Raw genomic sequence first — 21087 nt, forward strand, 5'->3', positions numbered from 1 at the left:
TGCCCCTACTAGATGACGAGGCACTGTTAGTTAAGAATGAATGCAGTCCAACTCGTGTGGGCCTACACAAGACCTCTCTAGGTATTCGGTAACCCACCTTTTAATATAGGCCTGTACTGCACAAGTTGGTAGTGTGACTGAGCAGCCAGGCTCATCTTAAGAGGGGTAAATCTGAGCTGTACAATGAAATCAGTAAACACAGGTATCCAAGTAAACACACACCAAAGTTATATTATAAATATGCATTTATATATACACAGATATTGAAAGCATTCTTTAAAAAGCAGCAACTAATAGTAACATTAATCCCAAAGCTAGGATCCAATTTGTAAAAGCAGCATTAAGGCAAACGATTAACTTGTCATATGTTCATTTTCCAGCACATAGAGTGACGTCATTTGAAGTCCGTAATAACACTTATTTGTGATCACCATTGCAATATTGAGTTATAAGGAGGGAAAGGTTATAGTTCAATCAGAACATACTTTGTACTTAGAAAAACAGATTCTCCCAGATGGATGTAGGCAGTCTTTTATCCCAGCAATAAGAGTGTTCAACAATTAAAACCTGTAAGGGAACAATCACTGCTAAAGCAAATAGGTTCAGAGGGGGGGGGCTTTAGGGAGCCAGGACAGCCAAAGACAATGGGCTAGTTGAAAGTTCTGATGCTCTTAGAAAATGTTTTAGCAGTGTCAGTAAATCAAATAGAACATCACAGCAACTCAAGAGGAGCCACTTTGAAGAAGCACAAGCTGAAAGGCCAGTGCAGTGGGTGGATGTCAACTCTAAAGAGGGTACAATAGCACTGCCCAAGGTAGGAAGCACCGCAAATGACAGAAGGTGAATTGTTCCAGCTGGATTCCTTCCTGTTGCAGTGTAGTAGATCCTTGTTCCTTCGTCATGGGGATGAAAGGGAGGACATCTGGCGGGCTCCTGCATCAGCACTCGAGAGAGGGGCTCTGCAGCAATGGTTTCTCCTCGATTCAGCTGCCTTTTGTGGTTTCGGCACCTTTTTCTCAGTGCCAAAGAACAAACCGCTCTGCTTAAAAGTTACTTGACCCCTTGGTCCTGGACTCTGGTGAGGGGACTCGGATGAAGATTTCCTGCTTCTGTAGGGTCCCGTGGATGCCTACAAAGTTTTGGCTGGATTCACACTTCTGAAGACAATGCACTCGATGGTCAGGAGTCCCAGGGCATTGGAATTCTGCAGCCTTCGAAAATCACAGCAAGTCGGGGGTTGCACCAGAATGAAGCTCGTCTTAAGGCTAGTTGGTCACACTAGCCCAAGGGAGGACATTGTCCCTTGCGGGTCTTCTCAGTCAAAATGAAAACAGCTGCAGGGCTTCACAGGATACTTTGCAGTCCAGGGGGGAGCTGCTGGCGTCTCTTTGCGTCCTCGTCCGATGTTGTCCTCCAGTGGTTCACTGCCTCTAGTCCCAAACTCCACTTTTTAAAGCAAGTTCCCATTCATTCACAACCCTAGGCTGTAATCACCCAGCAGGTGGCTGTCCTGAACAGCCAGCCTGCCAAATCGGAACTGGTTTCACTCCGGCAAACCTAGAAACAAAGGACAGGGAAGTTTCAGGACCCTCCCTCACTTCCTGCCCTTCCAGACACCGCTCTTCAAATAGCAGTTTGCTTAGTGTTGAAACACCTTATGTTTTGCATTTATTGCACATTTAGGCAAACCACCAATGACTGAGCATTTGTAGGTTTCGTTTGTTAATCTCTCTTAAAGCATTTGCTGCTATTGTGTCTTTGATGCATTTGTTAAATAAGATGAATGTGCTGCGATTTATATGTATACCAAAAAAACTAAACAAGTTTCATGTTAAACTGAATGCAGAAAACTCTGCACTTACTAACACTGGCTAAATAATAAAAGAGCTACAGTGTAATTTTTTTTAAGGGCTCCATTGCTCGTCTTTTTGAACACATATGTCAGTTAGCCTAATGAAATGGCTTGTGCCATAGCATGCTGAATTACTTAGCCTTTACCAAATTGTATATGTAAAGAGCCTAAAAGTAAGTGGCAGGACGCCATCCCTCTTGTTTCAAACTTCCAGACACCGGAGCCTGGACAGGCTTCAGGGCTGAAGCACCCCAAAAAAAACACAAAGGACTCAGAAGAAACTAACTCACAAGAAAAGCGAAAAAAAGACAGCAGGGGTCATTTGGGGGAAAATGTCACCCTTGGGTGCTGTACTGCAGCTGAGGATTCAGCCTGCAGATACATGCCACAGGGTACTAAAAAGAAACCACTGCTACCAGCCATTCAAGTGAGTTGGTGAATGTTGCATGAGAAGTGGGATAAAGGACTTACTATGTAACAGCCAGCACTCCAAGGGTGGTGTGTGTGCTGGCTGAGCCCAAAAAAGAAAAGGCAAGACAGACAAGAATCATCTTACTGTTCTTGGGAACAGTAGTTTACCCAAGAGGTCCAAGGGACTCCTCAGTGGCACTGTGTGAAAGGTGCTGTGTGTCAATACAAAAAGCAGATGCCTATGGATTTTACCAGACTCCATTAAAGAGTAAGCAGCTCAAACATCATAGTCAGAAAAAACACGAGAGTGAGGGAAGGGGGGGGGGGGGCGGGGGGGGAGGGGAGAGAGAAATCTCCACTCACTCCGGAGTTAAAATTAAAAAGACCCGAGTCGAGCAAAAGAGCTGGGGGTCTCTAAAGTTAAAGGGAATTGGCACATAAATGAAAATTCTCCTTACAGGCACACAAAGGCTGGCTACCAATAATCTTACCAGAAACCTACATCCATATTAAACATTGTGTGAGCAAGTCATCATGACCCCCGCACAAAACAAAGCCCCAGCAAAGGAACCAATCCCCCCCCCCCCCCCTTCTCCCTCCCCACCCAAGCACCACAGTGGCACCTTCGATATACACACAAGCAATGCTGCACCAGGTATTTCGTTTTGAATCAATTGTACAGAAACCACCAGTCTTGCAGGCTACTTCAGGTCGCCTAGCTGGGCACTATGGGTCTTACAACAGAACTGCACATCTAGTAGGATACCACATGTCCTGTGCAAGCACGGCTGATGTTGGCAGCTATAGGCTATATGCCAGTACTGCAGCACCAGGAGGGATTCACTTGAGATTTACGCCATCATTTTTGCTGATCAACATCTCCATAGTAAACGCTCAGTTTGCAGTCTCACCTCTACCACAAATGTATCTATAATGTTCTCTTGAGGGAAGAACCAGTGCTCCACCTCCTCCTGCGTCATGAGTGGGGTAAGGTGGAAGAGCTTCAAGTATTCGGTCAGCAGCCTGTGCACTGCAGGTAGGTGGCGGGTCTCCATTGTGCGAAGGCCTGCTGTCTTTGGGACCTGCAGAGATGGAGTGGGATTGGGGGGAGGGGGTGGGGAAGGGTGAAGAAAATACACCATCAGAAAAGGCAACAAACCTACACGAGTTAATTGAGCGACTAGTGAAGTGCCTCGAGATAGCCCTTCCCACAACCCCCCAAACCCATGTGGTGCCCATCCTGCAGTGTGTCACTCGAATACAAATGTTCCATTTAACCTAGAATAGATCACTTATTTAGGTACAGTCTAGACAGCTTTGGTCACGAAAGTCAGCAGCCACTGACAATCTATCCAATATTACTCAACGTGACATCACTGTGGGGGCGGGGGAGGGGGGTGGTAAGGTTTACTCTCTATGCGGACTACTGCACTCATAATGCTGAGTTCCCCTTCCTTATAATTATGCAATGCCACCAGGAGAAAGTGGACTTGACATTGTTACACAGCAGCATTAGATTTCAGAAATGTACGCCCAGCCCCTTGCACATGACCCTCCCACACGCCCAAAATGCCAATCCTTTTAACAGCAAAGACCAAGGCTCATAAAGAGAAGTGAGAAAGGAGCATTAAGGAGGAAAGCAGAAAATCAACCTGCGGCTCTTAAGATGTTTTGGACCGACTCCCATGATGATCCCACGCCACTCAAGGTACTGTCATGGGGTAATAGTGGTGTAGATCGGAGAACTGGAAGGCTAGGCATAAAGTAATCCCTGCATTGAGTTTCCAACTTTTTTCCTACCCCACATCCAGATTCCCCCATACTTCGAAACTAAAAAGGCACCTGAAAATGACAGGGTGGTTTAAACGTAACCAGACAGCAAGTTTCATTAACCCAGCAACAATCATTACAAGGGAAAGCTAGGATATTATTCTGGGATTTGGCATTTAGAAAAAAAAACTAATTCTACACACCCCAGGCAGGTTGTAGGATTGTGTGGTTATGGTCTCGTTAGGATGTTGGCTGTCCGGTTTGGAGGAAGCACTGCAAATAGTCTGACACAAACTATTGAAAGATTGGGTAGCACCTCCTTCAGTCTACAGGAAGCACGGCAGGATGGCAATCCGCCCGGATACCACCTCTGCTCATCTTTTCGGAGTTGTTGGGCATCCCCAGCCCCCTTCTTGCTCCCAAAGAAGGATGCTACAATGTGACTGTCAAACAGCCTACTGGGATCTAGTCTAAGGTGTCAAGAGCATTCTTAATCTCAGCCTATGGACTGAGAAACTAGCAGACTACAAGGGCCCAGAACCTTCGCACACCTGGGATCAATCCTCCCCGAGTCCTGAATATGGGGGACAAAGTCTTCAATTAGCCAAGTGTAAAAGTGAACATGAAACCCTCCAACCCCTCAGCTTCCCCTTCAGCATTAGTCATTCTCCCGCAGCCCAGGATTTCTCCAGTGGGCTCCCTGGGAGCAGCACAAAGGCTAACAAGAAGGACCCTGAATTGCAACAACTGGTCCAAAGTGGCAAGCCTAAGGAACATGCAAATAAGTTTCCACATAGGCACGTACATGCATAGGTACAGCGCATGCACCCCACTTGAGCCCTGCGGTCCAGAGAACCTCTGAGCAGTGGTGAACAGCTTGAACCTTTCCAATAGTAAAAACATAAGATCCAACATGATACAAATTATTCCTTTTCCAGAAACTCAAAAGTGAAAATCCCCCTCCAAAAATCTCAGCAGGGTCCCGCTGAATAACACTGACAAATCTTCAAGTTTTTTTTTTTAACCCACACTCCATGAAAGTTTCAGCGGGAATAGCAAAAGCTGCCAGCAAGACTTGAGGGGTCCCAGAGTATTCACCTGCCAAGGTGGGATGTGCAAGGAAATTCTGCCCCTAGCGTAAGGTCCTGAAACTAGGCCAGAGGAATGCCAATATGTTTGAGCAAGGAATGTTGTGGTGGAGGGTTGGTGGTGAGAGGTGCAGCGGAGTTGAAGAGTAACAGTGTGTCTGTGCAAACTCACAAATGGTGGCGGAGCGGGGGAATCCTGTTAGTCCGTCTCACAGGAAACCATGGATCCCCCCTTTCTCCAAGTCTTCTGCTCACTCCCCTACTCCTTTTGGGAGAAGCCAAAGACGTGTTGCCATATTTTTAGCTGAAATAAAGTAAGACCAAAAAGGGAAGGCCTGGCACCGTCTGCAGAGCTTCCAAATTACCGAGTGCCAGGCCCTTTGAGAGGTCCACTCCTAGGCACATATTCTGGTTGCAGCATTATAATTGCAAGGCAGCAGGCTCCACCATGCCATGGGCCACCAATTTAGCCTCGAAGGCCTGACAGATATTGCCAATTTCAATCAAATGCCAAGTCCTCAGCATATCCCTGATCTGTGCTTACTTGAAATCCAGTTGTAGGGGCACCCCCAATTTCAGAAAGTGGTAGGAACTGCTGGGAGGGCCCCACTTTCAGCTGGTGGGTGGTGACGTGGATGACTGTGAGGAAACCGGGAATTCCCAGGTCATGAAATTAGAGGACCCTTAAAAAGCCTGCATGGAAGAGTAATGTCTAGGGTCCTCACTATCATACCCCCTCAAAACCTCAGGATCATACATCCTGAACCAGCCTGCTGGCTAGTACACAGTTCTCCCACCCACTGAAGCACCATACATAGACGGCGTCTGTTCCTTCTACTCCCTCCTGCCCCCCGCTGCCCCCATCTTGTGAGCAGTACCACACTCACATGGAGCAAGGTCAGTATAAACTGCGGGGGGAAAGGGTTACACTGCCTGGGTGCCTACGAGAAAGCCCAGCGACAATGGCTCTTTAATCGCGCGGAACACCTCATCACTTTTGAACAAGTCAGACAGCATCACATAAGATAAGATAGCGTGCCCAAGAACGATTGCGGTAGAGGCACCAGACAGAAAAGGTGCTTTTCCTGGAGCAGAGATGGGCCTGCTGGACGATGTGCATCACATGAGCCCCCTTCTCTTGGAGTATGCACGGCAGGTAGCTGAAGAAGTACAAAGGCTAGTTTCAGCCATGTGCTGAAGCGGAGGGAGGGACACGTGCACCCCTGTATATTTTTGCACATCTAAAGCTGATGCACAACATGCTCCAATCCTCTATGCTTCTGTGTAAGGGCATCCCATAAATATTACTGCTAGGGGGAGGGAGAATATATATGTCCCCACCCCAAATCAACCCCTCTCTGGGAGTCCCTCCATATTGAGTCACACCGATTATCGATGTGTGCCCTGTCCAGTGTTTACGTTCCTCCCCTCTTAGCGACAATGACATCCCAACCAACCACTTTAAAATGAGACTCCCTCAAAACCTTCCCTTCCTGAGCTTCTGCGCTATGAAAACAATTGGAATAATCAATTTGGATCCCCTCAGCCAGCTATTCTCTTGCTCAGCCTCTCTGGGACACCCTCTAGCTCACTTTCTTTTGTGGATCTCCCTCGATGGTCTGAGCCCTTCGTCCCAGAGCGGTCATTCTTCATTTCCTCATGCCCAGTCACTCCCTTCCGGATGCATGTGCCACAACCCCGTTTACTTACCACCCTACTCTTCCATTATCGGCATGCCCCATAAACTGTCATCCGTCCATCCATGACAATCCCCCACCCCCCCAAATCTGAAAACTCAGACTAGTGCACTCGCCCTACGTCCACAAAGCCAACTTCCGCAGACTGATACCACACCCGCCAGCCTGCAACCCTTTATGTATGCCACTGCATCCCACATGTCTGACCTCTGGAAGCCTGTAAAGTTTCATTGTGCGCTGCATCGTCATGTTTCTGCTGAGGTGTGAAAACTTCACTTCAATCAGCTTGCGAGGATTTAGGGATCGATGCCAATATCTGCAGGAAAAGAAATACCCATTAATGCAGCACTTACACTACAACCATCTACTCTGCCTGAACAAGCATGGAAACCCCAACAACATTTTCCCCTGTGAAAACTCAGTGTGGAAAGTTCAGTTTTGAAGGACTGCGTTTGTGCGCCAGAAATAAGAAATACGGGCGCTGGTTGCAGTCTGAAGGCAATACTAGAATGGACCTTAATACCATATAGTGCCAACTCCCGCGCCCCCCCTCCCCCCAACCGCCCCTTCATGTTCCTGAAGAATCAAGCAGGATGCACGCAGCGTAGGTTGAAACATGAGCGGCCAAAAAGCACTTCAGACCATGGCTGCCCTGTCCTACCTTGAACAGTAACTCAGATTGTTGTGGTATTGGTAAAGTCATAACTCCCATTTTACAAGCTCCAATGCGGCACAGGACACCCTTCACTGCTTCAAGAAGGTTTGTGTGTCAGAACTGCACGCCTGCCTACACCCCCCGTGCCCCTCCCCCCCATGAACCAGCCTCCCCAAACGATTTACTGAAATATCTAAAATCACAAGAAATCAATCCAAACCATAGAAAAATAAAAAAAAACACACCCCAGAGCCAACTGCTCCCCAGTCAAAACGAACACATCCCAGGCACATATAAAATTAAGGTTTAGTCAGGGTGAACCACACGCTATGCCCAACATACAGATAGTGCGGAGACCATTAGTACAAATATGCAACCTGCACCCAAAAGAGATCCAGAAAAGGAAGCGAAACATTTGCCATTCCTACAGATACGATCCTGCCTGCGCAGAAAGCACTGCAGCAAATGGAAACGTTGTGGTGCAGCAATGAAGCCAAAGCCACCGCGATAGGTTCATCAAGTCATTTGCGCTAGCCCAATAATCAGAAATGTGTGAGGTACACGGTGGGCCCGAGCTGCAGTTCAGCGATTATTCTGGAGCTCCAGTGCCATTTGCGAACATTATTAAACTCGGAATGAAGAATAATTTAGCAAACGAAGGTTTCATAGTAGGGCACTGCAATAATCACCTTGGTGAAGGCTCAAGACAAAAAGAGCCTCTTGTAGTGGTAGCCCATCACCTTAACTGTGTGGCTTCTAGATGGATCCCTCGGTTACCATTTTGCATGACCCGTGGGATTAACAGATTAAAATGGGGTCGTCCAAAAGAGTTTCTAGCAGTATACAGCTCAAGGATGCTTGGTTGTGGTGAGACTTGCGAGTGCTGCCCAGTCAGCCCCGAGTCACCTCTCCCGTCTTAACTGCACTGCGACTGTGTGCGCCAATTCACTTAGCAAATTGAAAGCTTGAAGGTTCTGAATTGATCACAATTTCTGGTATAGCTCTGGGAAACCCTCCAGATGTCGTCTTAATGCATGGGTTGCCGATTTCCCACTAAAAAAAAAGGGGCGTCCTGCCAAAACCATTAAGTGTTATGCATTGCTGGCTTTGATATAGGAAGCCAAGCCATGACTAACTGATGAGGTCAAAAAATTGGAAACCGGTTTGGGTTGATCGAGATTCTTTGCAGGGGTTATACGGCCCAGCAGTTCAGGCTAGACTGGTTCCACTTGTGGCAATACCAACCTGTTTTGCAGAGACTTCTGCCCTTCAGCAGAATTGTTGCAGAAAGAGCCCACCTACCCCCCCCCAAAAAAAGTATTACTGACCAGCCTTCCACAACCACTGACAAGTGGTTAAGATCCATCCAAAGACCACATTGTGTTGGTTAGTATGAGAATTTCCTTGCCAGCTAAAATTCTGGCTTCCTTGCAAAGAGGCAAGAAGGTGGAACAGATCAGATTCTGGGCCCAGCAGGCTGAAAAAGGCAGATGGTACTCGTCCTTTCGGAGACATTAACTCCCATCCTTGGAGACCAAGGTCATAAGAACGGGACACAAACAGATAGGTGCCAGGGAGGAGGTGGGGGGGGGGGGGGGGTGGTTATGTAGCACATGTAGACCCAACCACACCATCAGATCATTCGAGGCCATGTGAAACAATTTGGCTTTGGTTGGCTGTGTCTCGCATAGGCAGGAAGACCACATTAGTTTGGGCTATTAAGTGGCGCTTGCGCCACCTCTAAGTCAACGCTATTGCCTTAGAGTACATATAGCGAGAAATGGCATATGAGGGACCCATTTATCCATCCATCGCCATGCTAATCCCTAGGGCCATTCCGATCCAGTTCCTGCCGCTCCCAGCATAATATCCCTCCTCATGGGAACGGAGCTCACTTTAATCAAACCTGGCCGGCACACTTTGCGCTTGAAGTACCTGCAAGTGTCTTTTCAAAGCAGTCTTCTGAGAGAGAATGACTTCATTGGAGGTGTAAACCCGCTAGTACTGCAATAAAAAGTCTAAATCAGGTCTGCCTTTAGCCACTATTTATAAGTATTAAGCGAGTCCTTTGCTGAAGTTCTGTTAAAAACAAGCATTGGCAAAGCCAATAGTTTTGCCATGTACAAGTATTCGGCATTTGCCATGCACTGCTATTAGATGCCCAAGACTTGCAACATTTCTGCGCCTGCTACCATCAATGGTGAGTTAATACCATAACAGCAGTGCCTGGCAAGTGCCTTTCCCATGCCTACACAAAAGCGCAAACTGTTACCATGTGATAGCCTCCTGTAAATTCTGCTCACTTTTTTGGTTTTGCGGCTTCAGCTCTCCACCACCACACCCCACTATCCAGTGGGGACAAATGGATCACGGCTCCGGTTTTAAATGAATAATCTATTTACTATCCCTAGCCGATCTGGCATCACCAGACCCAGAAGCAGGGGGCCACTATCTCTGCCAGGAAGTTAAAGCCTGAAACAAACCAGCCAGAGATTCTTCACCACAAGACATTGGGAAGGCGCTCTAGTTCGGTCTACCCACACCTGGGAAACTCCAAAGGCATTGCTGCCTCCATTACTATGACTGCAAACTCTCCCAGTCCACCTAGACATCCACCCTTTCTTCTGGTCTCTTCAAGCAGATCCCTTAGAAGCCAGATCCTGTGGGATCTAAATCACAGGCAACGGCTAACCACAGCCATCTCTTAGGTTTGTGCTTCCGACAACGGACCTGCGAATTTACAAATCTCATAAGTATCCTTTCCAACGGCCTGATGGGCATTTTCTTCATTTCTGCGTTAATCACTGGGACACTTCCTCTCCAAATCCCGAGGGCCTCCCCCAAACAAAACTCTAGGAACTGCTCCATGTGGGCCCTTTCGCACCAAGGTAACTGGTCCGTCTTGGCCTCTGAAGAACTTTTGGACCTAATATAAAAGCATTTACTTGCCCAAACACTGCTACTTTCCAATTGACTAGAAGGAACCCTATTTAAAAGTGATACTTGTTACATTGGATTCAGTTTAAATATTCGTGTAGCGATTTTCTTTTTGCCTTTTTTTTTAACAAAGGTTACATTTTCACACAAACAAGTGTTGAACCTCACTTATGTGGTATCTAACGAAAAGTGTGCTGCACCTGTGAACCACTCCACCTCCTTTGAGGTAGGCATGGGCAGCTGAGCTGGGTGTACCACTTGGAGTACCTGAAAGAATAACTGGTAGTAAGTCAGGAAGATATACCAGAAAACTGACAACAGGGTCTTGGGGAAAATCTCCTTTCCAGCATCACAGGATATTGTTTCTCCGGGTGGTGGTCCACAAAATAGACGTTTTATGCTTTAAGAAATGAGAGATTAAGCAGAGGGCTGAGAGTTTCTACTCAAGTCCTGGATAGAGAAGGTACAATTGGAGGCGTAATGATCTAGAAGAGTACGATAGGATCCAGGGAGCATTTATAGAACAGTGTGGGGGACAGTACAGCGCACATGTTGTAACCTCTGGTCACTTGGCATATGTTAGGCTTCAGAACGTGTGGGCGTCCCTACTGTGTTCTACACATGACCCACCTCCTCAAACCACCTTGGTGCACCCATGTGATGTTCCCCGTTAAGATGTTCATTTTGCAACGTTTCCCTCCAGAGACCTTAATGGAGTACCCACCCCCTCAACTCTCTGCTATGGTTTTAATTCCCATCATTAGTCTTGAAAGCAAGTAAAGCCACATTATGGAAACATGGAAAGAGCATATAAAGAGCCAAACCGTAGGCTTCAGCAATGCTTGCTTTAACAGGCATTCGTGATTATAAATCAAATGGCTGAAGGCGCTCCCGATTAAGGCATTTTTAGTATACCAGGAGCTGGTATACAGTCTGTAAATAAGTCATTCCCGTGCACAGAGCTTCCTCAGGCATCCCATGGTGTGCATTTTGAGAGTAGCAGTAGTGGGCAAGAATGGCCACAGAGCAACAGGCACATGGGCAGTCAATGGGGTGGGTAAAAAGCCAAACCCACACTCGGTATTACATCATATCCTGCTCCCATTTCCAAATCAGAGCGCGGAACATTAACAATTGCTCTTCTAAATTGCTTCAGAAACTGGTCATTGATATGCCAACATATTTAGACCAAACCTTCAATTTTGCAATCTATGGCCTCCAGCTGAATGGATCCACACGCACCAAATTTATCAAAAACAAACGTCCCCTCCATCCCCCCACATCACCACCATTACTACATCTGGGGCCAGGGAGGGCATTTAAACTAGTGCGCCTTCTCCATCCATCAAATCAGCAGAAGACTGAGCTGAGGCTGTCTCGCTGAACCCCTTAATTGAAAAGGTACCCAAATCCCTTTCTTGTTCACTAAAAGCACACACCCATGTTCCTGGAAAAATTAATTTGCTCCAAAGGTTTTGATGCAATTCTACCTGGGTTTGAAAGGGTATGTGGATTATATCCCCGCCCATTTAGCTTGTTGCAGGCCCTCTCTCCCCTGGCCTCTCTCACTGTGGCCACCATCTATAGGCCACCTGGTCAGGTCACCCTCTGCCGACTCCAGCACTGCCACCTACCTTCACAGTCATCCGACCCATGAAGCGTGCATCGGTTGAGCCACCACTACCTTTGGCTGATAGACCCTGACACAGCCCTCTCTAACCTTCATCTGTCCATCTCTAACACTGGATGTCCTTGCCCCCGTCCTGAGGATCTGCTTAAAGCCCAAAGCCAAGTGTAACTCTTGGTACAATACCAACCTCGCCATCCTTAAACACAAGTGTAGGGCGGCGGGGAGGGCATCGGGTGCCCCCCCCCACCCACCCCTCCCAACACTGGCCTGCCACCTGCTCCAAAGGCAGTACAGTCTCTTCTCCAAGAAGAGAGCCTACATCCAAGCCTGCATCTCTGCAGCATCTAACAACTTGGCCAAACCTTTCAAAATGTGCAAGGAGCTGGCCAATGATGCTGCAGTCTACCTCTCTTGCACGGCCTTGACCTCATTTCACTACAAAAAAAAAACTCAGGATATCCTTTCCGCCCCCTCTTCCTCTAAATCCTCTTCCTGTTCCTCCACCAATCCTGGCCCGTCTGAGGCAGTCTCTCCTCCTCCTTCCCCCCCCCCCTGACTATGTTTGTAGATTAGTCCAATCTAAAAGCAGGTTCTCCCCTGCTCATCCAGATCAAGGACCACCGACACCCTTGCCCTATTTGTGCAATCACTCCTTTGACACTGGAACCTCCCCTCCTCTAAAGCACTCTCTTTCGCACTTCCTTCTAAAGAAACCCAACCCTCGGCCGATCTTTCCTCTCTGGCTAACTATCGGACGATCTCCATCACCCTTTTACTGGACAAACTCTTGGAAAAGCTGGCCATCTCCCAGCTTAATCTACAGGGAAACTGCTCTGCTGAACACCCGTGAAGACTTGGTATTACTGATCAGGCCCTGGGGTGTGTGTGTGTGTGTGGGGGGGGTGGGGGACCCCATCCGTCCCTCCCTCTCTCTCCCTCCCTCCCTCCGGTCTAACCTCTCCACTCCCCCCCCCCCCCCCCCCCCCCCCGACACCTTGCCCACTGTGTCGCTACTTCGGCTCCAATTTTCAATGTTATGCAGATGTCACTCCGCTCTCTTTCAGGCTCCCCTCAGCCACTTAGGCTTCTTCTCTTATACCAGACTGTCTGGCCACAATTCAGGAATGGTGCGCCGTCAATCATCTCCGCCTTAATGCCAGCAAGACCGAGATCCTCCTCATTGGGTCACCCGCTTCCTCCTATCCTTCTCTGGCCACCCACTCTGCGCCCTCTTCCTGCTCCTTCCTGTGAGGCTAGGACCTTGGCGTCACCTTCGACTCCAATCTCTCCTTCTCGCCTCAAATAGGACATATTTAAGAAGTCAAATTGTCAGCTGCACCTCCTCAGAGAGATAATTCCTTTTCTCACTTTTCCCTCCAGAAACTCACTGTCTCCAGGCTGGACTATTACAATAGCCTCATTCTATATCTTCCCGCCTCTGCTCTTCGACCATTACAACTTATCCAGAACAGGACTGCGAGTCTTGTCCTTGGCCTCAAACCCAGCAATCTCTCCAGCTCTGAAATCTCTTCACTGGCGCCCGTGGCTGCAAGGATCAACTTCAAGACAACTCTGCATCATCCACAAGGCTTTCTAGAGCCTGGGACCGCTCCACCACAAACTTTCTCTTCCAAAACATCAAGCTCACTCCTCCACCTCCTACTCTATGACGGCCAGACGCTTCTCCAAGCAGAGAGTTTGGGGCAGATCTATGCTCTCGGCTTGGGCCTCCCGCTTGAAGAGTTTCCCCGCCCCTCTCAAACTTGAGCAGCACCACTTCGATTCCGGAAGAAACTCATGGCCATCCTTTTCGCTTCAGCTTGCTCTCTTCCTCGCCCCTGCTGATGCAACCGACTGCTCTGCGCACTTGTCACCTGGTCACCCTCTGAACGCGGGCCCAGGCTCCTGCAGGTCCAGTTCCCATCACACTGCCTCTGGGCTCCCCAGCACTTAATGGTCTGTATTTGCAACCCTACAGTCCCTTCTCTCTGCACTTATGAGCCTCCCGCTGGCTGCACGTGAGTTAACTGTACTTCCCGTTACCCTTGGCACTTTTCCCCTTCCCCTGGCACTTCTCCCCTCCCCTTCCCCCACACGTGCGCAATCTGAATGACAAGGCCTAGTAAAATGTTTTTTTGTCCTCCTTTGGTTTCCCCCCCCAACCCCCCTTGTCTTATCACGCCTAGAAACACTTGTGTACAGGCGCGTTATAAATGCCATATATCAAGGTAGCCAAATATAAGGAGTACGAATTGGAGCCAATTCATTTTTGCTTCAACGGGTTTTAATGTAATCCTGCCAGATTGTTAAAATAAAAAACAAAAATCTTATTCCGATGGATTTCCATCCCGACCTCAGATGTATGGTTTGTATGAAAAGTAAATAAAACATTGGGAAAAGTGCATGTATGTGAACCAATCACAGAGTTCGCATAAGGAACTAGAAGGTGAACATTCCATGCTTCTTGGGAGCAGAAAGTAAGACAACGTTCGTCCTTCGTGGACAGACATGCTGGTGGAAAAGGTGCCATAGGCTACAATGGAATGTGACGTTTTTTCTAGTTTTTTTTTTCTACCAGCAACGTGCCCAGGGCTGACATTTTCTGGTGGAATATTGGCACCTTTAAGTCTTTATTAGAACTCTGTGGTCCCAATCCAACATCTTGTTTGGAACATCCCATCTTTGTTATGCAGTTACGTTATATTTCTGGTATACTAAGCCATGTTTTTGCTTTGTGGCTGTGCTATGCATCACCGATAATGGATGACCTGCTTATTTTTCTTTTTTTGCACAGGTAATGTCACAGCTGTGCATGTTCAAAGCGCTGGCAAAGTGTTTTGTTGGTATCCGTTTACAGTTCTTTTTGTGAGAAGCTTTTTTAAACCGCAAAGTTGGCATTTTCTATCTTTGCAGGTATAAGATTTCTAGGTAGTAAACTTTAAAATGAAATAGCCTCGATTAATTTTTGTAAAACAAAATTGGGGTGGGGCACGCAACACTTTTCTTACAACCTCGGTTGTCTTTGAAGTATTGCCCTTGTGCCGATTGCATGCAAGTTGAGACTTGACCCTGGCACTTTTGATCCTCTGTACTGGTGAAGACCCTTGGCGCTCACCGAATCACGTTTATCCATGACAACCGTTATTGATGTGTTATAGGTAATGGTCTTTAGGTCATAAGGATATGTGTTAGTGATGCCATAGCAGTATACATAACACAACCATTAGCAGGATACCATTACGAAACATTTATCTTTGCCCTGGTTATTGGTTTACTTACTGCTGTTCGTAATGTCAAACATTACACGTTTTCCATTTACTCCTATGTATACAAGTAGGACTACACAGGGAAGGTTCTCAACATGTAAACAAAATATAAAGTCACATTTTTTAACCCATATTGCAAGTTTGGCTGACGCAATTTACTTCAAAGCAAAGTTTATATGGGTGTCAATCACGTCTACCCACCATTGAACCCCATCTACCCTTGACAAGGACGAGGGCTTTGGGCAGGTATCCATCTATGGGCTGCCCATCTAGGGCACATGACAAGGGTTGGTCTAACCTTAGCGCCCGTCTGCCTCATTCGCATGCCTGTGCTGGTTCACAAAATTCCATATTAAAAGTGTTTTGCTTAGTCATCTACTTTGCAATTCTACTCTTTAAAAGCACTCATTCCAGGACAAAAGTGAGTGGATTCAGGTTTTCACATCTTAAAATCTCGTTTCACTGATATGTTGAAGCATAAACCTTGTACGTGTGCAAAATCCAAGCTTCCAATGTTGATAAGGAACAAGTTACTTACCTGTAACTGTTGTTCTCCAGCATGGGTCTGGCATGGATTCACATGCTCATGAATATTCCCCGTCGTCAGGCTGGGAATCCTCAGTAAAGAAAAAACCAGTATCAGTTTCGTTTCTGATCTGTCTTTCGTAGTAATAACCAATCACTGATCTCTGCATCATACTGACCCACAGCCAATGACTGCCCTCTACCTAAGCCCCGCCTCTGGCAGCCATCTTCAGATTTGGAAGCACGTGAAGTGGCAGTATGACCAAGTGAAGAGCCGCAGAGGGGTAGGCGGGAGGGTTTGCATGTGAATCCATGCCAGACCCATGCTGGAGAACAACAGTTACAGGTAAGTAACTTGTTCCTTCTCCAGCATGGGGTCTGGCATGGATTCACATGCTCATGAATAAAGAATACATAGCAGTACACACATGCACAACCACGGGAGGTGGCAAAGGCTCAACATTAAGCATTACATCAAACTCAACATTAAGCATCTTACCTCCTCACCAGGCTCACCTCAGGCGAACAGGTTGCGCAGCACTGCTTGGCCGACCCTGGACTCCTCCCTGGAATCCCGATCGACGCAGTAGAATTTCGTGAAGGTGTGCGTCGACCTCCACGTAGCAGCCCTGCACATGTCCAGCAGGGGCACACCAGAAAGGAACGCCGTGGTAGCTGCGATCGCTCTGGTGGAATGGGCTCTCGGACGGCCAGGCAGCGGTCGGTTTGCCAACCGATGACAGTACATGATACAGCCGGAGAGCCATCTGGAAATGGAAGCCTTCGAGAGAGCCTTCCCCTGATTGACAGGTCCAAAATTCACAAAGAGTTGTGACGTCTTCCGAAAACACTTCGTGCGGTCCACGTAGAACTTCAGCGCTCTAGCCACATCCAGCGAGTGCAAAGTCCTCTCAGCCGGCGACGGGAAGAACACAGGCAACACCAAGGGTTCGTTGAGGTGGAAGTCCGACGGCACCTTGGGCATGAAGGAGGGGTGCGTCCTGAGCACTACCCTCGTGTCGTGAAAAGTCAAGTACGGGGCCTTGCAGGAAAGGGCCTGGATCTCTCCCACCCGTCGTGCGGAGGTGATGGCCACAAGAAACGCTGTTTTCCACGACAGAAACTTCAACGGGGCCGAGTGCAGAGGCTCGAACGGAGGTCCCATGAGCTTGGTCAGCACCACGTTGAGCTCCCACGCCGGGGCCGGAGCCTTCACCGGCGGGAACGATCTGAACAGTCCCTTCATGAACTCCTTCACCAGACGATGAGACCACAAGGACGTCCGCCCCGTAGTTCTGGTGTATTGGGAGATCGCAGCCAGATGAATCTTGATGGACGCGTGTGCCAGTCCAGCTTTGGCCAGCGTCAGCAGGTACGGCAGTACTTGGGGAGCCGTAATCCGTAGAGGGTTAATCTTCTGTGCGTGGCACCAGACAGAGAACCTCTTCCATTTGTGTCCGTAGCATTTAAGAGTCGAGGACGCCCTGGCCTTTGCAAGAACCTCTCTGCAGTCGGCCGGTATGTCGTATCCTCCAAACTCTAGCGCTGCAGGAGCCAGGCCTGCAAGTTCAGCGATTTCGGGTCGTGGTGGAGGATGGCGCCTCCTTCCCTGGAGAGTAGATCCACGTCCACCGGCAGCTTGATTGACAGGGACGCTGACAAGTCCAGAAGGTCCGGGAACCATATCTGCCTCGGCCACGCAGGTGCGACGAGGATCATCCTGCACCGTGACCTCTTGAGCTGGTTGATGAGCCGGATTAGCAGTGGCAATGGAGGGAACGCGTAAAGGAACAGGCCCTCCCAGGGGAACGAGAAAGCATCGCCCATGCTCCTCGCCTGGGGAAACCTGCTGGCGAACCGCCGGCACTTGGAGTTCATCGCCGTCGCGAACAGGTCGATCTGGGGTGTGCCCCACCGTCGGAAGAGGCGATCCACTAGATCCTGCCGTAGTTCCCACTTGTGGCACGAGCGCAGCTCCCTGCTGAGTGAGTCGGCGATGGTGTTTTTTATCCCTGCCAGATGAAACGGCACCAGAAACATCCTTTGGGCGACGGCCCAATGCCACAGGTCCTGCGCCTCCTTGGACAGTGCTGGGGACCTGGTTCCGCCCTGTTCCCTGATGTAAAACATGGTGGTGGTGTTGTCGGTGAAGATCCTCACCACCTTGCCCTTGAGGGACGGAAGGAAGGACCTGAGGGCCCAAAACACTGCACGGAGCTCCAGGACGTTGATATGGAGGGACTTCTCCGTCGGGAGCCAAAGGCCTCTTGCGTGCAGATTTTCGGTGTGCGCTCCCCACCCTTCAAGGGAGGCATCCGTGGTCACTGTCTCCTGGTAGGCTGGGGTCTGGAAGTCCATGCCCGCCGTCAGATGCGCGCGGCTGCCCCACCACCGGATCGTTCGTCGGAAACTCTCGTCGAGTGTGATCCTTTCCCCGAAGCTGCCCGTCGTTTGGATCCAGCGCGCGTCCAGGAACTCCTGCAACGGGCGCATCCGGAGCCTGCACAGGGAAATGAGGTAGATGCAAGAAGACATTCCGAGGAGGGACTTGATGGACCTCACCTTGGCCGCGTCGGCCACCAACATCCGCTGTACCTTGCCCAGGATGGCCCTGGTCCTTTCCTCCGAAGGGGAGGCCAGAAGGGACACTGTCGAGCCTCGCTCCCAGAAACAGTGCGTCTTGTGCGGGTACCAGGTGGGACTTGGCGTAGTTCACGGAGAATCCCAGGTCCGTGAGAAGTTGGACGGTCCTTGCCGTGTGCTCCACGGCGAGCTCCCTCGTCTTGGCTCGGTTGAGCCAGTCGTCCAGGTAGGGGTAGACGTGGATCCCCTCTCGGCGCAGCTGCGCCGCCACTGGTGCAAGGCACTTGGTGAATACCCTGGGTGCCGACCGTAGTCCGAAGGGAAGGGCTCTGAACCGATAGTGACGCCCTTGGACCACGAACCTGAGAAATTTCAGGTGCCCCTTTAGGATGGGAATATGGAAGTAGGCATCCTCCAAATCCTAGTCGCCCTCCTCCAGCTGACCCAGGACGTGCTGGAGGGTGACCATCCGGAACTTGTCATGATCTCTGCTTCCAAGAGGTCAGGACTTGCCCAACTCCCTTGGAAGCAGACCCATAACCCAGGTTCCGAGCGCCAGCCAGTCCCAATTGGGACCTTTTGGACTCTGTCCTGGCGCCGGTGGCGCCAGGCTCATAAATGTGCCCAGTCCCAGCGCTGGAAGCGCCGGGCTCATAATGCTTGGGTGGACTTACCTGCGGCAGACCATGCTGCTTACTTACCTGCCAGTTGAGCCTCTGATCCTCTTCTGTTCGGGACTACTTTTCCTGTTGGGTGGGGCAGGAGCCACTCCCTAGGTTCAGAACCCTGGAACTCTTCTGGAAAGCAGGGACTCTTTTCTTTCCTAGGCGTGGCTGTGGAAGGAGACACCTAAGCACTACAGGAGGCTATTTAAACCACACCCGATGGATGAATCTTGCTTTGCGTTATTCTGCATCCTCTGCAGCAGAACGCTCATCTGCATCTGATCCTGGGCCTAAGGAAAAAGGCTTACCATCCTGAATCCAGTCTTCAGCAACACCTACAAAGACAAGAAAGAACAGGTTAGCATTACGGTCTTCAGTGACAGCTCTCCTTTTACCTGATCCATCGGTTGTCATCAACGCTCCACTGCATTCCGGCACCTGAAAGACAAAAGCTTACCAATTCTGCGCACGCTTCGGAGGCCTTCGGCGCTGCATCCCGCATCTGAAAGATAAAACAAGGTGCGTTTAAAGACTTTGGGGAACTTAAATACTCACGAGCCATTACTCCATTCACATCTAACCCAGTGGGTATTCCGGCACCCTGCAGCCACTCCGAACTTATACCTGCAAAGAAAAAAGACAGTTAGAGCGCGCCGTGAAGCAGGCAGCAAGCGCTTACTTACGTGCTTCAAGGCGCTTCTATTCATCACACGGGCTCCATCTTCGCCATCGCCGGAACCCTGCAAAACAAGATACAACATTACTAAAGACTTTTAAAGACATTTGAATTACTCGAAACTTACCGTGCGTGAAGAAAACGACGGACAGCAGTCCTCTGAAGTCAAGAGGCCTGCTTCCCTTATCCAGTGAGGAAACTGGTTTCAGCACCCTGCTCCGAAGCAGATGGAGAGCACGGCGTTCACTTACCTAAGGTGAGCGCGTTAACCTTTGGGGTCCTACAGGAGAAGAGAAAGGGAAGAAGAGAGAGACATTAAATAACCCAGTTCATTAATCCCATATTTTCTATCTGCAGACACCTTACCCTTCAAGTCAGCCATACAGTGCAAAGGGGTCCAGCCCAAAGAGCCAGCCGTGTGTTACACATCACCTTAGAAGATACGGTATACGCCCAGTCAAGACCGGCGCCTCTACGGGAATCAGGTGAGCGTTACACTTCTGTGCCTTGATGAACTTGTTCAGTCGTCGTAGGTCTAGGATGGGGCACCATCCTCCCGTCTTCTTCTTCACGAAGTATCTCGAGTAAACTCCAGAGCCCCGAGGCCTCTTTGGGACGAGTTCGATGGCGCCCTTCCTGAGCATCGCCTTTACCTCCAGGAGAAGCTGGGGGACGTGAAGTTCTTTTCTGGCCACAGGGGGGACGCACGGGCACCTTCTCTGAAACTCGAGCGCGTGGCCCGGGCTAGGGCGTCCAGCACCCAACGGTCGGTGGAGATGGACTCCCACACGCTGACGAAGCTCGCCAGCCGGCCTCCCACCGGGGTGCTTCGGTGGGGGCCCGACCCCACGGCCGGTTCAATCCTGCTTCGACGAGGCTTTGCCGCCTTGACCTCCTTGGCGACGACGGCGGGGTCCGCCAGACTTGCCTCGCCCCCTGTAGGCCTCCTGAGACGACGAGCGGGCCGCTTGACGGTAGGTGGAGAAACCGCCGCCGGAACCTTTGGAGGCGCCCTTGCCTCCGCTGCTCCGAAAGGGCGGCCGCCGTTGCTGCAGAACCCCGAGGGCCCGGGCCATCTCCGTGTCCGCTTTAATGGCTTCAAGGGAATCGTCCACTGTTTTCCCAAACAGGTTGTTCCCATCGAACGGCATGTCCAGGACTCTGGTCTGTACGTCTTGACGGAAGTCCGTAGCCTTGAGCCATCCACGCCGCCTAAGGCACACACCGTTGCCCAACTGGCGAAATCCAGTGTCGGCGATGTCCGTCGCAATAGTGATGGCGTGGTCCGACGCCACCTCACCTTCCTGCAGGATCTCCAGGGCATCCGCCCTC

The 21087-nt window shown here is 49.7% G+C and overlaps 1 protein-coding gene across 1 annotated transcript in view; it reads right to left on the minus strand.

Annotated features, from left to right (window-relative positions):
- The window catches only part of NMT1 (N-myristoyltransferase 1), a 221012-nt gene that overhangs the window by 55118 nt on the left and 144807 nt on the right, over positions 1-21087 (minus strand). The window contains exons 8-9 of the mRNA XM_069634238.1: positions 7026-7134; positions 3175-3345 (exon numbers count right to left, since the gene is read on the minus strand). Coding sequence (XP_069490339.1) covers positions 3175-3345; positions 7026-7134 — 280 coding nt within the window. The remainder of the gene's footprint in view (positions 1-3174; positions 3346-7025; positions 7135-21087) is intronic.

Source organism: Ambystoma mexicanum, chromosome 13 (assembly GCF_040938575.1).
Source record: "Ambystoma mexicanum isolate Mex_15411 chromosome 13, UKY_AmexF1_1, whole genome shotgun sequence".
Lineage (NCBI taxonomy): Eukaryota > Metazoa > Chordata > Amphibia > Caudata > Ambystomatidae > Ambystoma > Ambystoma mexicanum.